General features: G+C 39.1%; 1 protein-coding gene across 1 annotated transcript; it reads right to left on the reverse strand.

Annotated features, from left to right (window-relative positions):
* Window positions 1-15244: 15244 nt before the first annotated feature.
* On the reverse strand, window positions 15245-19532 carry LOC127284363 (uncharacterized). Its single transcript, XM_051309759.1, has 5 exons — window positions 19394-19532; window positions 19068-19148; window positions 17463-17530; window positions 16480-16711; window positions 15245-15345 (listed from the first exon to the last, which is right to left on the reverse strand). Exons 1-5 carry the CDS (start codon window positions 19530-19532, stop codon window positions 15245-15247), a joined length of 621 nt encoding a protein of 206 aa, XP_051165716.1.
* Between the last annotated feature and the right edge of the window lie 5887 nt (window positions 19533-25419).

A 25419-nucleotide genomic window follows, 5' to 3' on the forward strand; every position in this document is an offset into this window, starting at 1 on the left:
TTGACTGAAATCAGAAATTATTTGATTTAAATAAACGTATTATTTCATTCAAATTTTTAAAAGATTGATTTAACTTATGCACAAAATTTTATGTTTTGTGAGAAAAAAATTATGTAAAAATATTACAAATAAATATTCTTCATAATTGACATTAACGTCTAAGAACTCAATACACCTGTTAGTGTTAAATCAAATTCTAAGAATAAAATTGAAATCCAAACTCTGCGGGGATGGAATATAATCGCTCCTAAATAAAACCTAACCCTATAACCCTATAAGTGCTTAAAGATTATGGATATCGAAGCAACTTGTTTGACAAACATGGGCTGATGCCCAAAAAATTGAAAAATATAGGAAGCGCATAACGTGCAACGTAAGGCAGCTCTTAGGGTTACCTGTTTTTCTTATTATTATGCTTATTAATATTATTATTATTATTATTAACATTAACTATTTCTAACTATTTATATGATTTAAATATTTTTTATTTGATTTAATATAAAATAATTTATTATCATTAAATCCTGCGTAAATTTCTTTCCTGAAATTTTATAATTTTCAATGTATGGGAAAAGTATAAGACTAAAAAAAATCATTATTTTCAAAAAAAGATTAGGTAAAGCATGGGCAAAGTATGCACAAAGAAAATTAGTTAGCTTTATTAGTTAAAATTTAGTTACTTTACGTAACCCTATTTACTATTGTATGGATAGTAATTATTGTTAGCTAATACAACTAATAATTTGCATCCACAGCTAACATGTTTTGCTGTGATGGCTAAGTATAAGCTCAATTAAAAATAAGCCATCCATGTAAAAACAAACTGATTTATTTCCGTGTAGAGCTAGGACAAAGCAAATTTTTAAATAAAAATATTTTCGTCAAATTTATCAAATGTTTGTGACGGAAAGACAAAACTTAATTTTTTCTAGTCCCATACTCTGTCATAGCACCATATTCCGCCATAGTTAGGCAACACTTTCTAAAAAAAAACATTAAACCAAAAATTGATATTATTAAACAAATTATTTTTTAGAGTGGAATTCTTTTCGATTATGGAAGGCATGCAAAAAAATTGTTTTTATTTTTTTGTTTTTACCAATCTTCAAAAATCGAAAAAATTTTAAATCAAATTATGAAAAATAAATGGAAAAAAAATTACTACAAATTACTTTTACATTGTCTCAAAACTTGGCCAGAGATTAAAGTTTAAGAAATTAAAAAAAAATTATTATTTTTATAAACATTAGTTTTTTCAGACTATATTCTTTTTCATATTCTGTACCTACGCAACAGGCAAGCAATAAAGAACATACGCTACTGTCACGGTATGGCCACGCTATACCCACGCAACAGGCACGTAATAAAGAACCCACGCTATTGCCACGGTATGCCCACGCTATATCCACGCAACAGGCTCGTTAAAAGAACCTAAGCTATTGCCACGGTATGCCCACGCTATACCCACCCAAAAGGTTCGTAAAAAGAACCTAAGCTATTGCCACGGTATGCCCACGCAACAAACACGTAATAAAGAACCTACGCTATTGCCACGCTATTGCCACGGTATGCCCACGCTATACCCACGCAACAAGCTCGTTAAAAGAACCTAAGCTATTGCCACGGTATGCCCACGCTATACCCACGCAACAGGCACGTAATAAAGAACCCACGGTATTGCCACGCTATTGCCACGGTATGCCTACGCTATACACACGCAACAGGCTCGTTAAAAGAACCTAAGCTATTGCCACGGTATGCCCACACTATACCCAAGCAACAGGCTCGTTAAAAAAACCTAAGCTATTGCCACGGTATGCCCACGCTATACCCACGCAACAGGCACGTAATAAAGAACCCACGCTATTGCCACGCTATTGCCACGGTATGCCCACGGTATGCCCACGCTATACACACGCAACAGGCTCGTGAAAAGAACCTACGCTATTGCCACGGTATGCCCACGCTATACCCACGCAACAGGCACGTAATAAAGAACCCACGGTATTGCCACGCTATTGCCACGGTATGCCTACGCTATACCCACGCAACAGGCTCGTTAAAAGAACCTAAGCTATTGCCACGGTATGCCCACACTATACCCACGCAACAAACACGTAATAAGGAACCCACGATATTGCCACGCTATTGCCACGGTATGCCCACGGTATGCCCACGCTATACACACGCAACAGGCTCGTGAAAAGAACCTACGCTATTGCCACGGTATGCCCACGCTATACCCACGCAACAGGCACGTAATAAAGAACCCACGGTATTGCCACGCTATTGCCACGGTATGCCTACGCTATACCCACGCAACAGGCTCGTTAAAAGAACCTAAGCTATTGCCACGGTATGCCCACACTATACCAAAGCAACAGGCTCGTTAAAAAAACCTAAGCTATTGCCACGGTATGCCCACGCTATACCCACGCAACAGGCACGTAATAAAGAACCCACGCTATTGCCACGCTATTGCCACGGTATGCCCACGGTATGCCCACGCTATACACACGCAACAGGCTCGTGAAAAGAACCTACGCTATTGCCACGGTATGCCCACGCTATACCCACGCAACAGGCACGTAATAAAGAACCCACGGTATTGCCACGCTATTGCCACGGTATGCCTACGCTATACCCACGCAACAGGCTCGTTAAAAGAACCTAAGCTATTGCCACGGTATGCCCACACTATACCCACGCAACAAACACGTAATAAGGAACCCACGATATTGCCACGCTATTGCCACGGTATGCCCACGGTATGCCCACGCTATACACACGCAACAGGCTCGTGAAAAGAACCTACGCTATTGCCACGGTATGCCCACGCTATACCCACGCAACAGGCACGTAATAAAGAACCCACGGTATTGCCACGCTATTGCCACGGTATGCCTACGCTATACCCACGCAACAGGCTCGTTAAAAGAACCTAAGCTATTGCCACGGTATGCCCACACTATACCCAAGCAACAGGCTCGTTAAAAAAACCTAAGCTATTGCCACGGTATGCCCACGCTATACCCACGCAACAGGCACGTAATAAAGAACCCACGCTATTGCCACGCTATTGCCACGGTATGCCTACGCTATACACACGCAACAGGCTCGTGAAAAGAACCTACGCTATTGCCACGGTATGCCCACGCTATACCCACGCAACAGGCTCGTTAAAAGAACCTAAGCTATTGCCACGGTATGCCCACACTATACCCAAGCAACAGGCTCGTTAAAAAAACCTAAGCTATTGCCACGGTATGCCCACGCTATACCCACGCAACAGGCACGTAATAAAGAACCCACGCTATTGCCACGCTATTGCCACGGTATGCCCACGGTATGCCCACGCTATACACACGCAACAGGCTCGTGAAAAGAACCTACGCTATTGCCACGGTATGCCCACGCTATACCCACGCAACAGGCACGTAATAAAGAACCCACGGTATTGCCACGCTATTGCCACGGTATGCCTACGCTATACCCACGCAACAGGCTCGTTAAAAGAACCTAAGCTATTGCCACGGTATGCCCACGCTATACCCACGCAACAGGCACGTAATAAAGAACCCACGGTATTGCCACGCTATTGCCACGGTATGCCTACGCTATACCCACGCAACAGGCTCGTTAAAAGAACCTAAGCTATTGCCACGGTATGCCCACACTATACCCAAGCAACAGGCTCGTTAAAAAAACCTAAGCTATTGCCACGGTATGCCCACGCTATACCCACGCAACAGGCACGTAATAAAGAACCCACGCTATTGCCACGCTATTGCCACGGTATTCCCACGGTATGCCTACGCTATACCCACGCAACAGGCTCGTTAAAAGAACCTAAGCTATTGCCACGGTATGCCCACGCTATACCCACGCAACAGGCTCGTTAAAAAAACCTAAGCTATTGCCACGGTATGCCCACGCTATACCCACGCAACAGGCTCGTAAAAAGAACCTACGCTATTGCCACGGTATGCCCACGCAACAGGCACGTAATAAAGAACCCACGCTATTGCCACGCTATTGCCACGGTATGCCCACGGTATGCCCACGCTATACCCACGCAACAAGCTCGTTAAAAGAACCTAATGTATTGCCACGGTATGCCCACGCTATACCCACGCAACAGGCACGTAATAAAGAACCCACGGTATTGCCACGCTATTGCCACGGTATGCCCACGGTATGCCCACGCTATATCCACGCAACAAGCTCGTTAAAAGAACCTAAGCTATTGCCACGGTATGCCCACGCTATACCCACGCAACAAACACGTAATAAGGAACCCACGATATTGCCACGCTATTGCCACGGTATGCCTACGCTATACCCACGCAACAGGCTCGTTAAAAGAACCTAAGCTATTGCCACGGTATGCCCACGGTATGCCCACGCTATACCCACGCAACAGGCTCGTAAAAAGAACCTACGCTATTGCCACGGTATGCCCACGCTATACCCACGCAACAGGCACGTAATAAAGAACCCACGCTATTGCCACGCTATTGCCACGGTATGCCCACGGTATGCCCACGCTATACCCACTCAACAAGCTCGTTAAAAGAACCTAATGTATTGCCACGGTATGCCCACGCTATACCCACGCAACAGGCACGTAATAAAGAACCCACGGTATTGCCACGCTATTGCCACGGTATGCCCACGGTATGCCCACGCTATACCCACGCAACAAGCTCGTTAAAAGAACCTAAGCTATTGCCACGGTATGCCCACGCTATACCCACGCAACAAACACGTAATAAGGAACCCACGATATTGCCACGCTATTGCCACGGTATGCCTACGCTATACCCACGCAACAGGCTCGTTAAAAGAACCTAAGCTATTGCCACGGTATGCCCACGGTATGCCCACGCTATACCCACGCAACAGGCTCGTAAAAAGAACCTACGCTATTGCCACGCTATTGCCACGGTATGCCCACGCTATACCCACGCAACAGGCACGTAATAAAGAACCCACGCTATTGCCACGCTATTGCCACGGTATTCCCACGGTATGCCTACGCTATACCCACGCAACAGGCTCGTTAAAAGAACCTAAGCTATTGCCACGGTATGCCCACGCTATACCCACGCAACAGGCACGTAATAAAGAACCCACGCTATTGCCACGCTATTGCCACGGTATTCCCACGGTATGCCTACGCTATACCCACGCAACAGGCTCGTTAAAAGAACCTAAGTTATTGCCACGGTATGCCCACGCTATACCCACGCAACAGGCACGTAATAAAGAACCCACGGTATTGCCACGCTATTGCCACGGTATGCCTACGCTATACCCACGCAACAGGCTCGTTAAAAGAACCTAAGCTATTGCCACGGTATGCCCACACTATACCAAAGCAACAGGCTCGTTAAAAAAACCTAAGCTATTGCCACGGTATGCCCACGCTATACCCACGCAACAGGCACGTAATAAAGAACCCACGCTATTGCCACGCTATTGCCACGGTATGCCCACGGTATGCCCACGCTATACACACGCAACAGGCTCGTGAAAAGAACCTACGCTATTGCCACGGTATGCCCACGCTATACCCACGCAACAGGCACGTAATAAAGAACCCACGGTATTGCCACGCTATTGCCACGGTATGCCTACGCTATACCCACGCAACAGGCTCGTTAAAAGAACCTAAGCTATTGCCACGGTATGCCCACACTATACCCAAGCAACAGGATCGTTAAAAAAACCTAAGCTATTGCCACGGTATGCCCACGCTATACCCACGCAACAGGCACGTAATAAAGAACCCACGCTATTGCCACGCTATTGCCACGGTATTCCCACGGTATGCCTACGCTATACCCACGCAACAGGCTCGTTAAAAGAACCTAAGCTATTGCCACGGTATGCCCACGCTATACCCACGCAACAGGCTCGTTAAAAAAACCTAAGCTATTGCCACGGTATGCCCACGCTATACCCACGCAACAGGCTCGTAAAAAGAACCTACGCTATTGCCACGGTATGCCCACGCAACAGGCACGTAATAAAGAACCCACGCTATTGCCACGCTATTGCCACGGTATGCCCACGGTATGCCCACGCTATACCCACGCAACAAGCTCGTTAAAAGAACCTAATGTATTGCCACGGTATGCCCACGCTATACCCACGCAACAGGCACGTAATAAAGAACCCACGGTATTGCCACGCTATTGCCACGGTATGCCCACGGTATGCCCACGCTATACCCACGCAACAAGCTCGTTAAAAGAACCTAAGCTATTGCCACGGTATGCCCACGCTATACCCACGCAACAAACACGTAATAAGGAACCCACGATATTGCCACGCTATTGCCACGGTATGCCTACGCTATACCCACGCAACAGGCTCGTTAAAAGAACCTAAGCTATTGCCACGGTATGCCCACGGTATGCCCACGCTATACCCACGCAACAGGCTCGTAAAAAGAACCTACGCTATTGCCACGGTATGCCCACGCTATACCCACGCAACAGGCACGTAATAAAGAACCCACGCTATTGCCACGCTATTGCCACGGTATGCCCACGCTATACCCACGCAACAGGCACGTAATAAAGAACCCACGCTATTGCCACGCTATTGCCACGGTATTCCCACGGTATGCCTACGCTATACCCACGCAACAGGCTCGTTAAAAGAACCTAAGCTATTGCCACGGTATGCCCACGCTATACCCACGCAACAGGCTCGTTAAAAAAACCTAAGCTATTGCCACGGTATGCCCACGCTATACCCACGCAACAGGCTCGTAAAAAGAACCTACGCTATTGCCACGGTATGCCCACGCAACAGGCACGTAATAAAGAACCCACGCTATTGCCACGCTATTGCCACGGTATGCCCACGGTATGCCCACGCTATACCCACGCAACAAGCTCGTTAAAAGAACCTAATGTATTGCCACGGTATGCCCACGCTATACCCACGCAACAGGCACGTAATAAAGAACCCACGGTATTGCCACGCTATTGCCACGGTATGCCCACGGTATGCCCACGCTATACCCACGCAACAAGCTCGTTAAAAGAACCTAAGCTATTGCCACGGTATGCCCACGCTATACCCACGCAACAAACACGTAATAAGGAACCCACGATATTGCCACGCTATTGCCACGGTATGCCTACGCTATACCCACGCAACAGGCTCGTTAAAAGAACCTAAGCTATTGCCACGGTATGCCCACGGTATGCCCACGCTATACCCACGCAACAGGCTCGTAAAAAGAACCTACGCTATTGCCACGGTATGCCCACGCTATACCCACGCAACAGGCACGTAATAAAGAACCCACGCTATTGCCACGCTATTGCCACGGTATGCCCACGCTATACCCACGCAACAGGCACGTAATAAAGAACCCACGCTATTGCCACGCTATTGCCACGGTATTCCCACGGTATGCCTACGCTATACCCACGCAACAGGCTCGTTAAAAGAACCTAAGCTATTGCCACGGTATGCCCACGCTATACCCACGCAACAGGCTCGTTAAAAAAACCTAAGCTATTGCCACGGTATGCCCACGCTATACCCACGCAACAGGCACGTAATAAAGAACCCACGCTATTGCCACGCTATTGCCACGGTATTCCCACGGTATGCCTACGCTATACCCACGCAACAGGCTCGTTAAAAGAACCCAGGCTATTGCCACGATATTGCCACGGTATTCCCACGGTATGCCTACGCTATACCCACGCAACAGGCTCGTTAAAAGAACCTAAGCTATTGCCACGGTATGCCCACGCTATACCCACGCAACAGGCTCGTAAAAAGAACCTACGCTATTGCCACGGTAAGCCCATGCTATACCCACGCAACAGGCTCGTAAAAAGTACCTACGCTATTGCCACGGTATGCCCACGCTATACCCACGCAACAGGCACGTAATAAAGAACCCACGCTATTGCCACGCTATTGCCACGGTATTCCCACGGTATGCCTACGCTATACCCACGCAACAGGCTCGTTAAAAGAACCTAAGCTATTGCCACGGTATGCCCACGCTATACCCACGCAACAGGCTCGTAAAAAGAACCTACGCTATTGCCACGGTATGCCCACGCTATACCCACGCAACAGGCACGTAATAAAGAACCCACGCTATTGCCACGGTATTCCCACGGTATGCCTACGCTATACCCACGCAACAGGCTCGTTAAAAGAACCTAAGCTATTGCCACGGTATGCCCATGCTATACCCACGCAACAGGCTCGTAAAAAGTACCTACGCTATTGCCACGGTATGCCCACGCTATACCCACGCAACAGGCACGTAATAAAGAACCCACGCTATTGCCACGCTATTGCCACGGTATTCCCACGGTATGCCTACGCTATACCCACGCAACAGGCTCGTTAAAAGAACCTAAGCTATTGCCACGGTATGCCCACGCTATACCCACGCAACAGGCTCGTAAAAAGAACCTACGCTATTGCCACGGTATGCCCACGCTATACCCACGCAACAGGCACGTAGTAAAGAACCCACGCTATTGCCACGGTATGCCTACGCTATACTCACGCAACAAGCTCGTTAAAAGAACCTAAGCTATTGCCACGGTATGCCCACGGCATGCCCACGCTATACCCACGCAACAGGCTCGTAAAAAGAACCTACGCTATTGCCACGGTATGCCCACGCTATACCCACGCAACAGGCTCGTAAAAAGAACCTACGCTATTGCCACGGTATGCCCACGCTATACCCACGCAACAGGCACGTAATAAAGAACCCACGCTATTGCCACGCTATTGCCACGGTATGCCTACGCTATACTCACGCAACAAGCTCGTTAAAAGAACCTAAGCTATTGCCACGGTATGCCCACGGTATTCCCACGCTATACCCACGCAACAAACACGTAATAAAGAATCTACGCAATTGCCGCGGTATTCCCACGGTATGCCTACGCTATACCCACGCAACAGGCTCGTTAAAAGAACCTAAGCTATTGCCACGGTATGCCCACGCTATACCCACGCAACAGGCTCGTAAAAAGAACCTACGCTATTGCCACGGTATGCCCACGCTATACCCACGCAACAGGCTCGTAAAAAGAACCTACGCTATTGCCACGGTATGCCCACGCTATACCCACGCAACAGGCACGTAATAAAGAACCCACGCTATTGCCGCGGTATGCCTACGCTATACCCACGCAACAAGCTCGTTAAAAGAACCTAAGCTATTGCCACGGTATGCCCACGCTATACCCACGCAACAGGCTCGTAAAAAGAACCTACGCTATTGCCACGGTAAGCCCATGCTATACCCACGCAACAGGCTCGTAAAAAGAACCTACGCTATTGCCACGGTATGCCCACGCTATACCCACGCAACAGGCACGTAATAAAGAACCCACGCTATTGCCACGCTATTGCCACGGTATTCCCACGGTATGCCTACGCTATACCCACGCAACAGGCTCGTTAAAAGAACCTAAGCTATTGCCACGGTATGCCCACGCTATACCCACGCAACAGGCTCGTAAAAAGAACCTACGCTATTGCCACGGTATGCCCACGCTATACCCACGCAACAGGCACGTAATAAAGAACCCACGCTATTGCCACGGTATTCCCACGGTATGCCTACGCTATACCCACGCAACAGGCTCGTTAAAAGAACCTAAGCTAATGCCACGGTATGCCCACGCTATACCCACGCAACAGGCTCGTAAAAAGAACCTACGCTATTGCCACGGTATGCCCACGCTATACCCACGCAACAGGCACGTAGTAAAGAACCCACGCTATTGCCACGGTATGCCTACGCTATACTCACGCAACAAGCTCGTTAAAAGAACCTAAGCTATTGCCACGGTATGCCCACGGCATGCCCACGCTATACCCACGCAACAGGCTCGTAAAAAGAACCTACGCTATTGCCACGGTATGCCCACGCTATACCCACGCAACAGGCTCGTAAAAAGAACCTACGCTATTGCCACGGTATGCCCACGCTATACCCACGCAACAGGCACGTAATAAAGAACCCACGCTATTGCCACGCTATTGCCACGGTATGCCTACGCTATACTCACGCAACAAGCTCGTTAAAAGAACCTAAGCTATTGCCACGGTATGCCCACGGTATTCCCACGCTATACCCACGCAACAAACACGTAATAAAGAATCTACGCTATTGCCACGGTATGCCCACGGTATGCCCACGCTATACCCACGCAACAAGCTCGTTAAAAGAACCTAAGCTATTGCCACGGTATGCCCACGCTATACCCACGCAACAGGCTCGTAAAAAGAACCTACGCTATTGCCACGGTATGCCCACGCTATACCCACGCAACAGGCACGTAGTAAAGAACCCACGCTATTGCCACGCTATTGCCACGGTATTCCCACGGTATGCCTACGCTCTACCCACGCAACAGGCTCGTTAAAAGAACCTAAGCTATTGCCACGGTATGCCCACGCTATACCCACGCAACAGGCTCGTAAAAAGAACCTACGCTATTGCCACGGTATGCCCACGCTATACCCACGCAACAGGCACGTAATAAAGAACCCACGCTATTGCCACGCTATTGCCACGGTATTCCCACGGTATGCCTACGCTATACTCACGCAACAAGCTCGTTAAAAGAACCTACGCTATTGCCACGGTATGCCCACGCTATACCCACGCAACAGGCACGTAATAAAGAACCCACGCTATTGCCACGCTATTGCCACGGTATTCCCACGGTATGCCTACGCTATACCCACGCAACAGGCTCGTGAAAAGAACCTAAGCTATTGCCACGGTATGCCCGCGCTATACCCACGCAACAGGCTCGTAAAAAGAACCTACGCTATTGCCACGGTATGCCCACGCAACAGGCACGTAATAAAGAACCCACGCTATTGCCACGCTATTGCCACGGTATGCCCACGGTATGCCCACGCTATACCCACGCAACAAGCTCGTTAAATGAACCTAAGCTATTGCCACGGTATGCCCACGCTATACCCACGCAACAAACACGTAATAAGGAACCCATGATATTGCCACGCTATTGCCACGGTATTCCCACGGTATGCCTACGCTATACCCACGCAACAGGCTCGTTAAAAGAACCTAAGCTATTGCCACGTTATGCCCACGGTATGCCCAAGCTATACCCACCCAAAAGGTTCGTAAAAAGAACCTAAGCTATTGCCACGGTATGCCCACGCAACAAACACGTAATAAAGAACCTACGCTATTGCCACGGTATGCCCACGCTATACCCACGCAACAAACACGTAATAAAGAACCTACGCTATTGCCGCGGTATGCCCATGCTATACCCACGCAACAGGCTCGTTAAAAGAACCTAAGCTATTGCCACGGTATGCCCACGGCATGCCCACGCTATACCCACGCAACAGGCTCGTAAAAAGAACCTACGCTATTGCCACGGTATGCCCACGCTATACCCACGCAACAGGCTCGTAAAAAGAACCTACGCTATTGCCACGGTATGCCCACGCTATACCCACGCAACAGGCACGTAATAAAGAACCCACGCTATTGCCACGCTATTGCCACGGTATGCCTACGCTATACTCACGCAACAAGCTCGTTAAAAGAACCTAAGCTATTGCCACGGTATGCCCACGGTATTCCCACGCTATACCCACGCAACAGGCTCGTAAAAAGAACCTAAGCTATTGCCACGGTATGCCCACGCTATACCCTCGCAACAGGCACGTAATAAAGAACCTACGCTATTGCCGCGGTATGCCCACGCTATAACCACGCAACAAACACGTAATAAAGAATCTACGCTATTGCCACGGTATGCCCACGCTATAACCACGCAACAAACACGTAATAAAGAATCTACGCTATTGCCGCGGTATGCCCACGCTATAACCACGCAACAAACACGTAATAAAGAATCTACGCTATTGCCGCGGTATGCCCACGCTATAACCACGCAACAAACACGTAATAAAGAACCTACGCTATTGCCGCGGTATGCCCATGCTATACCCACGCAACTAGCTCGTTAAAAGAACCTAAGCTATTGCCACGGTATGCCAACGGTATTCCCACGCTATAGCCACGCAACAAACACGTAATAAAGAATCTACGCTATTGCCGCGGTATGCCCACGCTATAACCACGCAACAAACACGTAATAAAGAATCTACGCTATTGCCACGGTATGCCCACGCTATACCCACGCAACAAGCTCGTTAAAAGAACCTAAGCTATTGCCACGGTATGCCCACGGTATTCCCACGCTATACCCACGCAACAAACACGTAATAAAGAATCTACGCTATTGCCGCGGTATGCCCACGCTATAACCACGCAACAAACACGTAATAAAGAATCTACGCTATTGCCACGGTATGCCCACGCTATAACCACGCAACAAACACGTAATAAAGAATCTACGCTATTGCCACTGTATGCCCACGCTATACCCACGCAACAAACACGTAATAAAGAATCTACGCTATTGCCGCGGTATGCCCACGCTATAACCACGCAACAAACACCTAATAAAGAATCTACGCTATTGCCGCGGTATGCCCACGCTATAACCACGCAACAAACACGTAATAAAGAATCTACGCTATTGCCACGGTATGCCCACGCTATACCCACGCAACAAGCTCGTTAAAAGAACCTAAGCTATTGCCACGGTATGCCCACGGTATTCCCACGCTATACCCACGCAACAAACACGTAATAAAGAATCTACGCTATTGCCGCGGTATGCCCACGCTATAACCACGCAACAAACACGTAATAAAGAATCTACGCTATTGCCACGGTATGCCCACGCTATAACCACGCAACAAACACGTAATAAAGAATCTACGCTATTGCCACTGTATGCCCACGCTATACCCACGCAACAAACACGTAATAAAGAATCTACGCTATTGCCGCGGTATGCCCACGGTATGCCCACGCAACAAACACGTAATAAAGAACCTACGCTATTGCCGCGGTATGCCCATGCTATACCCACGCAACAGGCTCGTTAAAAGAACCTAAGCTATTGCCACGGTATGCCCACGGCATGCCCACGCTATACCCACGCAACAGGCTCGTAAAAAGAACCTACGCTATTGCCACGGTATGCCCACGCTATACCCACGCAACAGGCTCGTAAAAAGAACCTACGCTATTGCCACGGTATGCCCACGCTATACCCACGCAACAGGCACGTAATAAAGAACCCACGCTATTGCCACGCTATTGCCACGGTATGCCTACGCTATACTCACGCAACAAGCTCGTTAAAAGAACCTAAGCTATTGCCACGGTATGCCCACGGTATTCCCACGCTATACCCACGCAACAGGCTCGTAAAAAGAACCTAAGCTATTGCCACGGTATGCCCACGCTATACCCTCGCAACAGGCACGTAATAAAGAACCTACGCTATTGCCGCGGTATGCCCACGCTATAACCACGCAACAAACACGTAATAAAGAATCTACGCTATTGCCACGGTATGCCCACGCTATAACCACGCAACAAACACGTAATAAAGAATCTACGCTATTGCCGCGGTATGCCCACGCTATAACCACGCAACAAACACGTAATAAAGAATCTACGCTATTGCCGCGGTATGCCCACGCTATAACCACGCAACAAACACGTAATAAAGAACCTACGCTATTGCCGCGGTATGCCCATGCTATACCCACGCAACTAGCTCGTTAAAAGAACCTAAGCTATTGCCACGGTATGCCCACGGTATTCCCACGCTATAGCCACGCAACAAACACGTAATAAAGAATCTACGCTATTGCCGCGGTATGCCCACGCTATAACCACGCAACAAACACGTAATAAAGAATCTACGCTATTGCCACGGTATGCCCACGCTATACCCACGCAACAAGCTCGTTAAAAGAACCTAAGCTATTGCCACGGTATGCCCACGGTATTCCCACGCTATACCCACGCAACAAACACGTAATAAAGAATCTACGCTATTGCCGCGGTATGCCCACGCTATAACCACGCAACAAACACGTAATAAAGAATCTACGCTATTGCCACGGTATGCCCACGCTATAACCACGCAACAAACACGTAATAAAGAATCTACGCTATTGCCACTGTATGCCCACGCTATACCCACGCAACAAACACGTAATAAAGAATCTACGCTATTGCCGCGGTATGCCCACGCTATAACCACGCAACAAACACGTAATAAAGAATCTACGCTATTGCCGCGGTATGCCCACGCTATAACCACGCAACAAACACGTAATAAAGAACCTACGCTATTGCCGCGGTATGCCCATGCTATACCCACGCAACAAGCTCGTTAAAAGAACCTAAGCTATTGCCACGGTATGCCCACGGTATTCCCACGCTATAGCCACGCAACAAACACGTAATAAAGAATCTACGCTATTGCCGCGGTATGCCCACGCTATAACCACGCAACAAACACGTAATAAAGAATCTACGCTATTGCCACGGTATGCCCACGCTATACCCACGCAACAAGCTTGTTAAAAGAACCTAAGCTATTGCCACGGTATGCCCACGGTATTCCCACGCTATACCCACGCAACAAACACGTAATAAAGAATCTACGCTATTGCCGCGGTATGCCCACGCTATAACCACGCAACAAACACGTAATAAAGAATCTACGCTATTGCCACGGTATGCCCACGCTATAACCACGCAACAAACACGTAATAAAGAATCTACGCTATTGCCACTGTATGCCCACGCTATACCCACGCAACAGGCACGTAATAAAGAACCTACGCTATTGCCACGGTATGCCCACGCTATACCCACGCAACAGGCTCGTAAAAAGAACCTTAGCTATTGCCACGGTATGCCCACGGTATGCCCACGCTATACCCACGCAACAGGCACGTATGAAAGAACCTGCTCCTTTGCCACGGTATGCTCACGTTATATCCACGATATAGCCACGCAATTGCTACGTTATACCACTGGTACTCTAAGATCGGTGCTATTGCCGTGGTATCTTAACGCAACACTGATGTCATACCATTTGTACTTGAACGACCACAATGTAGAAGCATCACTTATGCTTTGTTTACTGTATAACAACGCATTTTAATGCATACTGTAAAAATAGATAGTTTTATAAATTTTTTTAAATAATATAACACATTTTTTTCCATATATTTATTTTCTTTAATGAATTTATAACGTAAATGATAATATATATAAATTTAAATTCTATTTAACTTTTTAATTTTTTTTTTTTGGATTGCGAAGCGTTCGGCATTGATTGTTTATTATTTCAATGTATTTTTGGTGCTCAAGACCTTGGGTGTTATTCTGAATGTACCCTATATTTAAAATTTTTATAAATATTTAGTAAATGATTGAGCCTTGGTGAATTATATTAATTAAATTCGGAAGGAATTTTGATTTAGAACAAAGTATTTTAACCATATTTAGTACAGTATGATAAAAGAAATGATAACTATTGACAAATTATTCTTTATTTAATTTATTTGCGGTTGAATTATGTTAAATAGAACTATAATAATTACACTATTGTCAGTTTTTGAAAATTGAAATTTTGGACGAATTTTTAAAAATGTATCAAATTCGTTTAAAAGCCGTTACTCGGAGGTTATTGGGGTAGCTGATTACGAATTCAATGTCAGTTTTTCAAAATTGAAAATGGTGGATCTAGTATGGGTGATAAATTTGTTGAAAATTCAACTAATCTACTTTAAATTCACTACTTCATGGTCACTGATTACACACCTTTTGTCAGCGACCTCAAAAAACGACGGACTAACAAGTTTCAAATAAATTTCTTGAGTTTTTAAAAATTCATCCATCTTAGTAAGTTCTTTATATAAAATTTCAAAAAAACTGATATCTGATTCGTAATCAGTGACCCCAAAAACCCTTATGCAACGAGGTTTAAGTAAATCTTATATTTTCTTATCAGTAAAATTTTGTATTTTGATAATGAACCACAAAATATGGCCACTATTTTAAAATTTTTATACGATTATGAAAAACGGATAACGCTATTGAATTCAGCGTACCCAAAGAAGGTTAATACACCATATGCCCAGATTGTTCCAAAAAATACCCTTTTCGAGAACAGAGTTATTTAATGTGCACATTAATTATTCCTGTAAGTATAATCTCTTATAATTCTTCCACTAATCAACTAAAAATTGAATAATATAGCAGTGTTTATTTTTTTATGATAATGTACTAATTATTTGCAATATTTTGCTTCAAATCAAACTTGAACAAAACTTGTTCAAAGTGGCTCACGTGGAAAGATTCCTATTAAAGTGCTCCTGGGAAATTTCCGACTAAATGCCGTTTAGAATTCCGGCTGAAATTTCCATGAGCACTTTTCTAGGATTCTTTCCACGTGAGGGCTCAAAGATTGATGGAACTGATTCGCTAGGGAGAGAATTTTAATAAATTGATAGCAAAAATTGTTTTACTATATACTGCTCTTCTTATATCTTGAGGTATTGGAATTCTAGGATCTTTTCTTCTTGGGTCCCCAATTGCTGACATGAGCTTTAATTCCTCCCTACCAATTAAAGCCAGCATCAATTTTCGAACTATTTCTGCCGGATGTTGTTGGTAGCGCGTAAATTCCATTTCGACTTGGGGGTCAATAAAAATTTCATTATTTATTATTTTAATCATTGGTGCATCGTCATGTTCAACCTGTTTTCAAAAGGAAATTATTAAAATCTATTGTGATATATATGTCTAAAATAGTAAGGAAGACAATGAGAGACTGTGAAAGAAATAGTGACAGAGATTATAAGATACGGACGAAAGAAGGAAAACGAGAGAATAATATTATACAGACTGACCGTACGACATACATACGGATTTAAAACACTGGCATTGGTAAAAATTACTACAATTATTTAGTTGAAAATTAGTAGATAAAAGTACTATATTCAGAATGATTTTTATTTAACTTATACAGTTAGTACACTGTAAAAAAGTTAGGGAGTTAACAGCACCGAGAGTTAAATTTTTCGAGTTAAAAATCAACTGGAAAAGGAAGTTAATAATTAAACTCCTTAATAAAACTCTCTAAGCATAAAATTAACTCGATCGCATCTACTCTAAAAGAATAGGACTTTTATAGCATCTTCTAGGGAGTTGAAATTAACCCTTTTTTTACAGTGTAGTACTAAATTTAAATAGTTTATTTTATCTAGTTAAAATTACTAACTTTGTTAATACTAATATTAATAATAATAAATTTAAAATCTCTTTTGTAGTTAAATTTACTACATAAATAGTAGTTATGATTTTTACTATTAGTCTGTTTGTGAAATAGTCTTTTATACTACAGTTTGTTAAATAGAGACTCCTGGAATAAGGAAAAATAGTTAAAATAAAGTCAAATTTAACAGACATTTTTCTGGATAAATCAATAATAATAAAACGAACAACTAACCGAAATGTTTCCTGAATGTTGTGCAGGTGTTGCAATATCTCCCTGACAGGATGCAACTTCTGTAGTAACTATATATGAAAGTGTTATATCTTAAATCCAATTATATTTAAAATTGAGTTAATTAAAAATTGTGTAAATTAAAATTCAAAGAATATTAAACTTTAATAAATTAATATTTGAATAAATTAACATCGCCATAATTCGAAACTTAAATCAATGAAAATATTAAATCGAATAATTTAAAATTTAAATCAATTAAAATTTAAATAAATTAAAGTACGGATAATTTGAAACTTACATTAAAAGAACTTTAAATAAATTAAAATAGGATAACTTAAAATTTAAATTTGGATAATTTTTAAACTTAAATCATAGAAAATGTTTTTAATTTAAAATTCAGATATGTAATATTTGTGGTTAGTGTGCTAGACTGCGATGCGTTAGGTTGCGAGTTCGATTTCCGCAAGCTTTAGAAATTTTCAAATGTTTAAAAAATTACGCTTAACACCACAAAACATTTTTTAATATGTTCTTGTAGAATACAAAGAATGTAGCAAAGGTGAATCTACGGCTAACAGATATATTGAATCTACTATTTATAATTATTTAAAACTAACATAGGATATAATTGAAAATTATACTTGCGCGGCAAGCTTGAAACAATAATTTGTTAAAAAAAATTTACTTGACACAAGTTTGCTGCGATTATGTCGCAAGCTTATGTGCTGATTAGAAAATTTGAATATTTAATTAAAAATAGGATCAGAAAAGCGATTTTTGGAAATTATCCGTTTATAAAATGTCTAGAATTAAAAATTTTCAATGAAGATTTTTTTCGAAGTCAAGAATTAATATTTAATAGCCAGCGTCCCCACCCGCCCGTAGCAAGAATACGATTTTTGAAAAATCCTCGTTTAAAAAATGTGTAACTTTTAAAAATTTTCATGAAATAATTTTTTCGTAGTTAGGAATTGTTGCTAGGATGTTACTTTTTAAGAAAAAAATTAATCAGATTTTTTTTATTAATATTTAATAGCCAACGTTCCCACCCGCCCGTAGGTGAAAGCGATTTTTAGAAATATGTCGTTTAAAAAATGTCTAGAAATAAAAATTGTTAATCAAAAAATTTATTCAAATTCAGGAATTGATGCTAGGATGTTACTATGTAAAAAGAAAATTTAACTGATTTTTTTTGTTATAATTAATAATCAGCAGTCTTACTGACAGTTACAGAAACATAATTTTTTGAAATTTTATTGTTTAAAAAAGCGATCATTAAGAGTAATAATTAATACAATTGTAAAAAAACAATTTAAATAATACTAAAATTTATTAAACATATATTTTAATAACTATTTAAAAGATTCTTGTAATGTCTGGCAGGGGCGGGTCGCTAGCTTCACCAACCCAATATTGAATTTACATCAATTTAATTTTAATTAAATTAAAATAAAAATAATGTAAAATTTAAAACATTTAAAATTTGAATAAAATAGAATTCTTTAATTTCAAAGTTAAATCAATCAATATTTGCATTAATTCAAATTAATGAATTTCAGTTCAAATAAATTAAAATTGTGATTATTCGAAACAAAATAAAATTACCACTTTCCACACTTGGAGAATCTTGTCCCAAGACAATACCATGAGAGTTAACGGATAACCCTTCTAACCATTCTTTGGAATCTATTAAATAAAGTTTAAACTATAAAATAATTTTTTTTGAGCTTCTAAAAAAGTTGAATTTTCCTTTTAATGTACATATTTAATTAAATTTATACATTTTTATTGTATTATTTATTTATATATTTAAAGTTTGAATAAAAGTAAAAAAATAAAAATAATTTTATTTATTAATATAATTTAATAAAAATAAATTTCATATAGATTACTATATGAAATTTATTTCATATAATCAAACCAGGACTTACCATTTATTGCGATAATATTGACATTGTATATTTTACTGCACCACGAAACATTTGCGGAATTTCCCTTTTTTTTAAGTATTTCTTTACTCTGGACAACACTTAAACTTTTGTCCTTTGTCCATTGCACTAAGGCATACATTTAAAAACTTTATTTTTTGATTTAATAGAAATACTATTAATACAATTGTCACCAAAATCTAAATATAAAAATATTTTTTATTTTCAGAAACGTCAAAATGTTAACTGTTTTTATTGGAAAAATGTTTATCATTTGTTTAACAATTATTTTTAATTAAAACACATATTATAAAATTTCCAAAAAAATATTGAATATTATTATTTTTTTAATGACAATGAACAACAGATAAACATTGAGTGCTGTACAAAAAAAAGAAATATTATAAAGAAATGGAAATTACATAAAAATTTAGTTTTTGAGTGAAATGTGCAAGACAAATATCTCCAAAATTAATGGAAAAAAATATGCAAAAAAGTTTCAAAGCATGTATAGATATCTGACAAAACATTGAATTTCTTGAAATAATATAATATCTTCTTCATTTTATTTATTAATTTTTTTAGTTGAATTCATCACTACAATCATAAATAAATAATTTTAAGTCATTAAAAAATAATAAATTAAATTTTTTAACTAAAGTATTGTTTAAATTAAATAATAAAGAAAAATTATTTACAAAATTTATTTAATTTAAAAAATATTTGTTTGTTTAATAAATATGTGAAACTTAACTTAACATAATTCTAATAATACTATATAATGTAAGAAAATTATAATAAAAATATAATGTAATAGTCATATGAGGATAAGTTTGATTTCATAATTTTCTCTGCAATGTCAGCTTTCAAAAATATATAATTAGTCATTAAATAGAAATTTGAATGAAAAACAGTTCTAATAAATATTTAATTGATAAAAATCAAGTAACCGATTATTTAAATTAAAGAAATCTTTTTTTTTAGTATTTATAAAAAAAATTCATTAGAATAGGTGATTAAGTTCAAATTATTAAATTTTTTTCTTTTTTATAGAAGAAAAAATATTTTTAAATATAAAACAAGTGCGAGTTACACTCGCATTGAAATCGAGGGTTCCGTACCTCGACTTAATGAAAAACTCCACTTTTTCAAAAAATTTTATTTTTCGAAAATAAACTTTATTAAAACAACTTTCTGTCATTTTTGTTAAATTTTTTCTATAATTTACGCGTAAAAATAAATAAATTTAAGCCATTTAGATAAAATTTTCTTCGCTTTTGGGAGAAAATTCACAATTTTTTTTTTAAATTATCAGTTTTTCCATGACGACGCCATGCAAATCAACTCCTATCGTGCTCGTTATACTTTTTGTAATCTACACCTAAAAATAAGTAAAAGTATATAAATTTGAATCCCTTTAGATAAAATTGTCTTCTTTTTTAATGGAAAAATCCATCATTTTTTATAAAATTATCAGTTTTCCTTATAAACATTATGATCATCAACTCCAATCGTGCATGCTATATTTTTCCTGTAATCTACAAGCAAAATTACATATTTGAACCTAATTTTATCCCTCCAGATAACTTCGTGTGGCCGCTGGGAGGGGGGGGGGGTACATGATTTTTTGCAAAACGATATAAAATAAACGTTTAAATTTTTTTTTAATTTTGACATAAAAAATTTATAAATATATACGATAGATGACCAATAACTATATTTTTATTAACCTTTTTTTGAATTTTTTTGTACATATGATTCATCTGATACAGTATGATGTCACGTTGTCCTGTTAGTTGCTATAGCAACTAACTCATTTGTTTTTTTGTTTTTCGTCAAAATATCAGTAGCCATATATGACATTAAATCGTTGAAGTCGTTCACCATTCGGTGTTTTACAATTGTATTCGTTTTCTCTTTACTTTATTCATATTTTTCTTTGTTTGTGTTATGCGTCTTGATCGTCTTTAACAATGTACACCGGCGAGCAGTACGCAGAGATGATTCTGCTGTACGGTGCAAATAATTATAACGGAAGAGCTGCTGCTCGAGATTTTATCGAGAGGCACCCCGATTGGCCACGACCGACGGCAAAGGTCGTCCTAGATGCAGTACGTCGGTTGCAAAGAACAGGAAGTGCAATGCCAAATCATAGGGAAGCAGGTCGTCCTCGGAACGTCGTCAACGCAGAAAATCGCGAGAGAATTCTTCAGTTGGTCGAAGAAAACCCAGAAGCTGGAATCAGAGGAATGAGCCGTCAACTTAATTTAAGTTATTACGCTGTGCAGAGGACCTTGAAATTAGAGAGATGGCACGCGTACCACCTAACGCGTGTACAAGAATTAAGGCCAGGAGATGCTGCACACCGCTTAAGATTTTGCAATTGGATACTGCAACAGCACCAACTTGACAACACCTTTCTCTCAAGAATCCTATTTACGGATGAATCGAGGTTCGGGAATGATGGAATCTGGAATTTTCGAAACTTCCATTTTTGGGCTCCAGTGAACCCTTTTTTAACCTCTATAAGAGGCTTCCAAACTCGATTTGGAATAAATCTTTGGGCCGGAATGATCGGCAACCGTTTGGTAATAATTTAACTTAATTATAATTTATAATTATACATTAATATTATTTTATAAATTTTCAAAAATTATAATCATAAAGTAATCCTAGTTTTTGTTTATTTTTAAATTTATTGTTTCGCTCCAATTCTTATTATCTTTTATTTGAATAAGTAATTAAAAAAAATTAATTAATTTATATTTTCTTTTAACTTTATAAAAATTTAATGTTTTCTGTTCCTCTTTCTCAATGTTTTTTTAATTACCTTTATGAAATTCCAAATTACTCAATTTTTTTTTTCATTTTATTTATTTTTCAATTAATTAATTAATTTATTATTTATTTATTTTTACGCCTATGAAACATAAAACATTCCATTCACTACATTGTAAACCACATGAGCAATGATTTTTAATCCTTGGAGCACACACAGGGTCAGTGTAATCCTACTTTTTAGTTTAACCTTAAATTCAGTCATTTATCGCCTAGATGTCGTCAAAAAATAAAAATCACCACCATTAACTTACAAAATATGCCCTTTTTACAAACTACAATATAGAATTTATTTTTGTTTTATTATACCACTATTCGAGAACAAAAAAGTAATATGTTAGCTAAAAATATTTTTAAAAATTTATGTCGATGTAATGAGTAATTTTTAAATGATAGAATTTTTAAAAATGAACATAGGATCAATCCATTAATTTTTTAATTAGGCATCTATTCATTGCTTTTTTTAATTTCTTAAATTTTTTATTTTCTTTATTTTTTCTAATATACTTATATTTATAACAATGAAGAAAAACTTGAATAAAAATAAATTATTTAATTAAAAAAATTTGGTATCTTTTTCCAAAATTATCAATAATTGATATTTTCAGATTGGTCCCTATAATTACCAAGGGATTCTGACAGGACGCAGATATAGGTTAAGGATGCTGCGGAGATTGATACCCCGTCTGCGAAGAGCAGGATTCACTAATCGTGAAATTCGGATGATTTGGTTTCAGCACGATAACGCGCCGCCACATACACATCACCAAAATCAGCGCTGGCTCCGCCGAAGATTCCGCAATCGCTTCATAGGGCGTGGAAGCAGAGTAGCGTGGCCTCCACGTTCCCCTGATTTAAATCCCCTAGATTATTTTTTCTGGGGGAAAATAAAAAGTGCAATATACAGACATCCTGTTCAAAATGTAGAAGAACTGATGGGCAGAATCACGGACGCTGTTGCAGAGGTCACTCCTGAAATGCTGCAAACCAGCATCAATGATTTAATTCGAAGAGCAAACTTGTGTGTCGAACAAGAAGGAGGGCATTTCGAACACCTTCTAACATAATAACGCATTGGAGCGAAAATTAAACTAATTAATGAGCATTTTTAATAACTTTTAATAGAATTTTATTCTTATTTTCTTATAACATTAAAACTTTTTTTATTGCAAATTGAGTTCACATAAAAATAATTTTCAAATTTTCTGCTCTAAATAAAAAAGTTCGTTTTTACTTGCATAACAATTTTTTACAGTTGTTACACATTTTTGTTTACATTACACAAAAAAGTTTTTTGCAAATGTTTTAATAAAAATTTCGTAAATTCAAAAATTTTCAATTTTTTTTTATGTGTAAATATTTTTATTACATTATAAATTTGCGTGATTTTTTTCTAATTAATTTAAAACTAATTAACAACAAATATCAATAGTAAAAACTGAATTTATTTTAAGCATGATTATTTAATTCAATTATTTTTAAGAAGATGCAAAAAACATCTTTGCCCTGTATGGCGGAGCAGCGACGCTTTTGCTTATATTTTTTAAATGAAGAAAATTATACATCTGTTAAAATTATACAAAATTACAATAATTGGCCGTATATCTTTGAAATAGTACATTTTTCAAAGAATTTTAGTTATTTTATAAAAAATAATCATTACTTTTGTTTTTAACATTTAAATTGTAATAGATTAGTGATAAGGAAGTTATTTTAAAAAACGCCTTTGCTCCGCTCTTCCCTATATACGTTTTTAACCCTTTAATAGTGGAGTTTTTAGATTTTATTTTAAGAATATAATGTATATTAGATCATACGAATCTGGTCTCCAAAAACTTTCTAGCAACTAGTTTTATGGAAATCTTGTCAATTTTACAAATTTTGAGTCGCCATATTGAATTCGCCCTTTTTAATTGGTAAAATTTGAAATTATATTCATAACCAGTGACCCCGAAAACTCCCGAGTAACAAGTTTCAGACGAATCTGTTCAATTTTAAGAAAATTTGTTTGATATATTGGATCCAGCACGCGAAAGCATTCCAGTAACAAATTTCAGGCGAATTTGATCAATATTAAAATTTTTTTTTCTTTCTTTAAAATTATTTTAACAGACACATTAAATTTACCTTTTCGAATTTCTGTTATTTTTTTCCAAAGTATACTATATTTTTAGGCATATGTTATAGTGAAGACGAGAAAAAAAATATCCTAAAATTTATAGCTCTTTTACAATTTTGTTATTATTCTACTTTGTGATGGGTACTTGTTGCTCTGATCCTCCCTTTTTAAATGAATTATTACTCGAGTTGATCTGTTTAGTTTTAAAAAGGTTATAATGTTTTAAAGTTGGTAGGATATATTTGTCATATTGAATTACATTCTTTTAATATTACAGCAAAATTAAAAAAGGTTTTAAATATATTTTTTTTCATAATTTTCACATTTAAATTAACTGTTTATTTGATTCAAATATTTTATATTTGCTTTCATAAAATAATTTATTAGTATTAAATACTGCGTTACTTGTATTAAATAATTTATTTTACTTGAAGCAATAAAGTAAATTTATTGTGTCAAATAATTTTTATTTGTATCAAAAAAACAAATATTTGAGTGAAATGAATAAATAACTATTTTTGTTTTAAATAAACAATTATTTGATAGAAATATTTATTTATTTAAAATTTTGAAATCAAAAATTTTTTGAAATCAAAATATGAATTGTTTTAAATAATTAATTATTTGTATTAAATAAATTTTTTATTACATTCAATCAATAATTTACTTGAACTAAATACGATTTATTTGCTTCAAATATAAGTGTGATTCATATAATTCAAGTTATTTGAATCAAATACATATAATTTCTGTATCCAAATAAATTTTTTTTGAAATTATTGGTAAATATTTTTCAAATAATTTGAATTACTTGAATTATAAACTTTCGAATCTCATTTTTCTGTCAGGTATATTCTTATATTCTTTAGAAAAATAATTATTTACAGAAAACTGAAATTCAAATTTTTTTTAATTCGGAGCCAACGATTTCAAGTTCAAACAAATTTTAACTGGTTTTTTTATTTTGAACCGTAATTCCTATTCATATAATATCTATTTTGAAAATTTTGACGTTGTCTGTCCTTTAAAACTTTTATTCTAATCCTATTGTCATTTGTTTTGTTAAATGTCA

This window comes from Leptopilina boulardi, unplaced genomic scaffold, assembly GCF_019393585.1.
Source record: "Leptopilina boulardi isolate dan_hultmark-lab unplaced genomic scaffold, ZJU_Lbou_2.1 LbouV2_324, whole genome shotgun sequence".
Lineage (NCBI taxonomy): Eukaryota > Metazoa > Arthropoda > Insecta > Hymenoptera > Figitidae > Leptopilina > Leptopilina boulardi.

Coding starts and splice junctions, on each gene's coding strand:
- LOC127284363 (XM_051309759.1), bottom strand. CDS start 19,532: ATGTATGCCTTAGTGCAATGGACAAAGGACAAAAGTTTAAGTGTTGTC. Junction 16,712..17,462: donor AACATTCAGGAAACATTTCG/GTTAGTTGTTCG, acceptor TTTTGAAAACAG/GTTGAACATGACGATGCACC. Junction 15,346..16,479: donor TATAAGAAGAGCAGTATATA/GTAAAACAATTT, acceptor TTTTAAATATAG/GGTACATTCAGAATAACACC.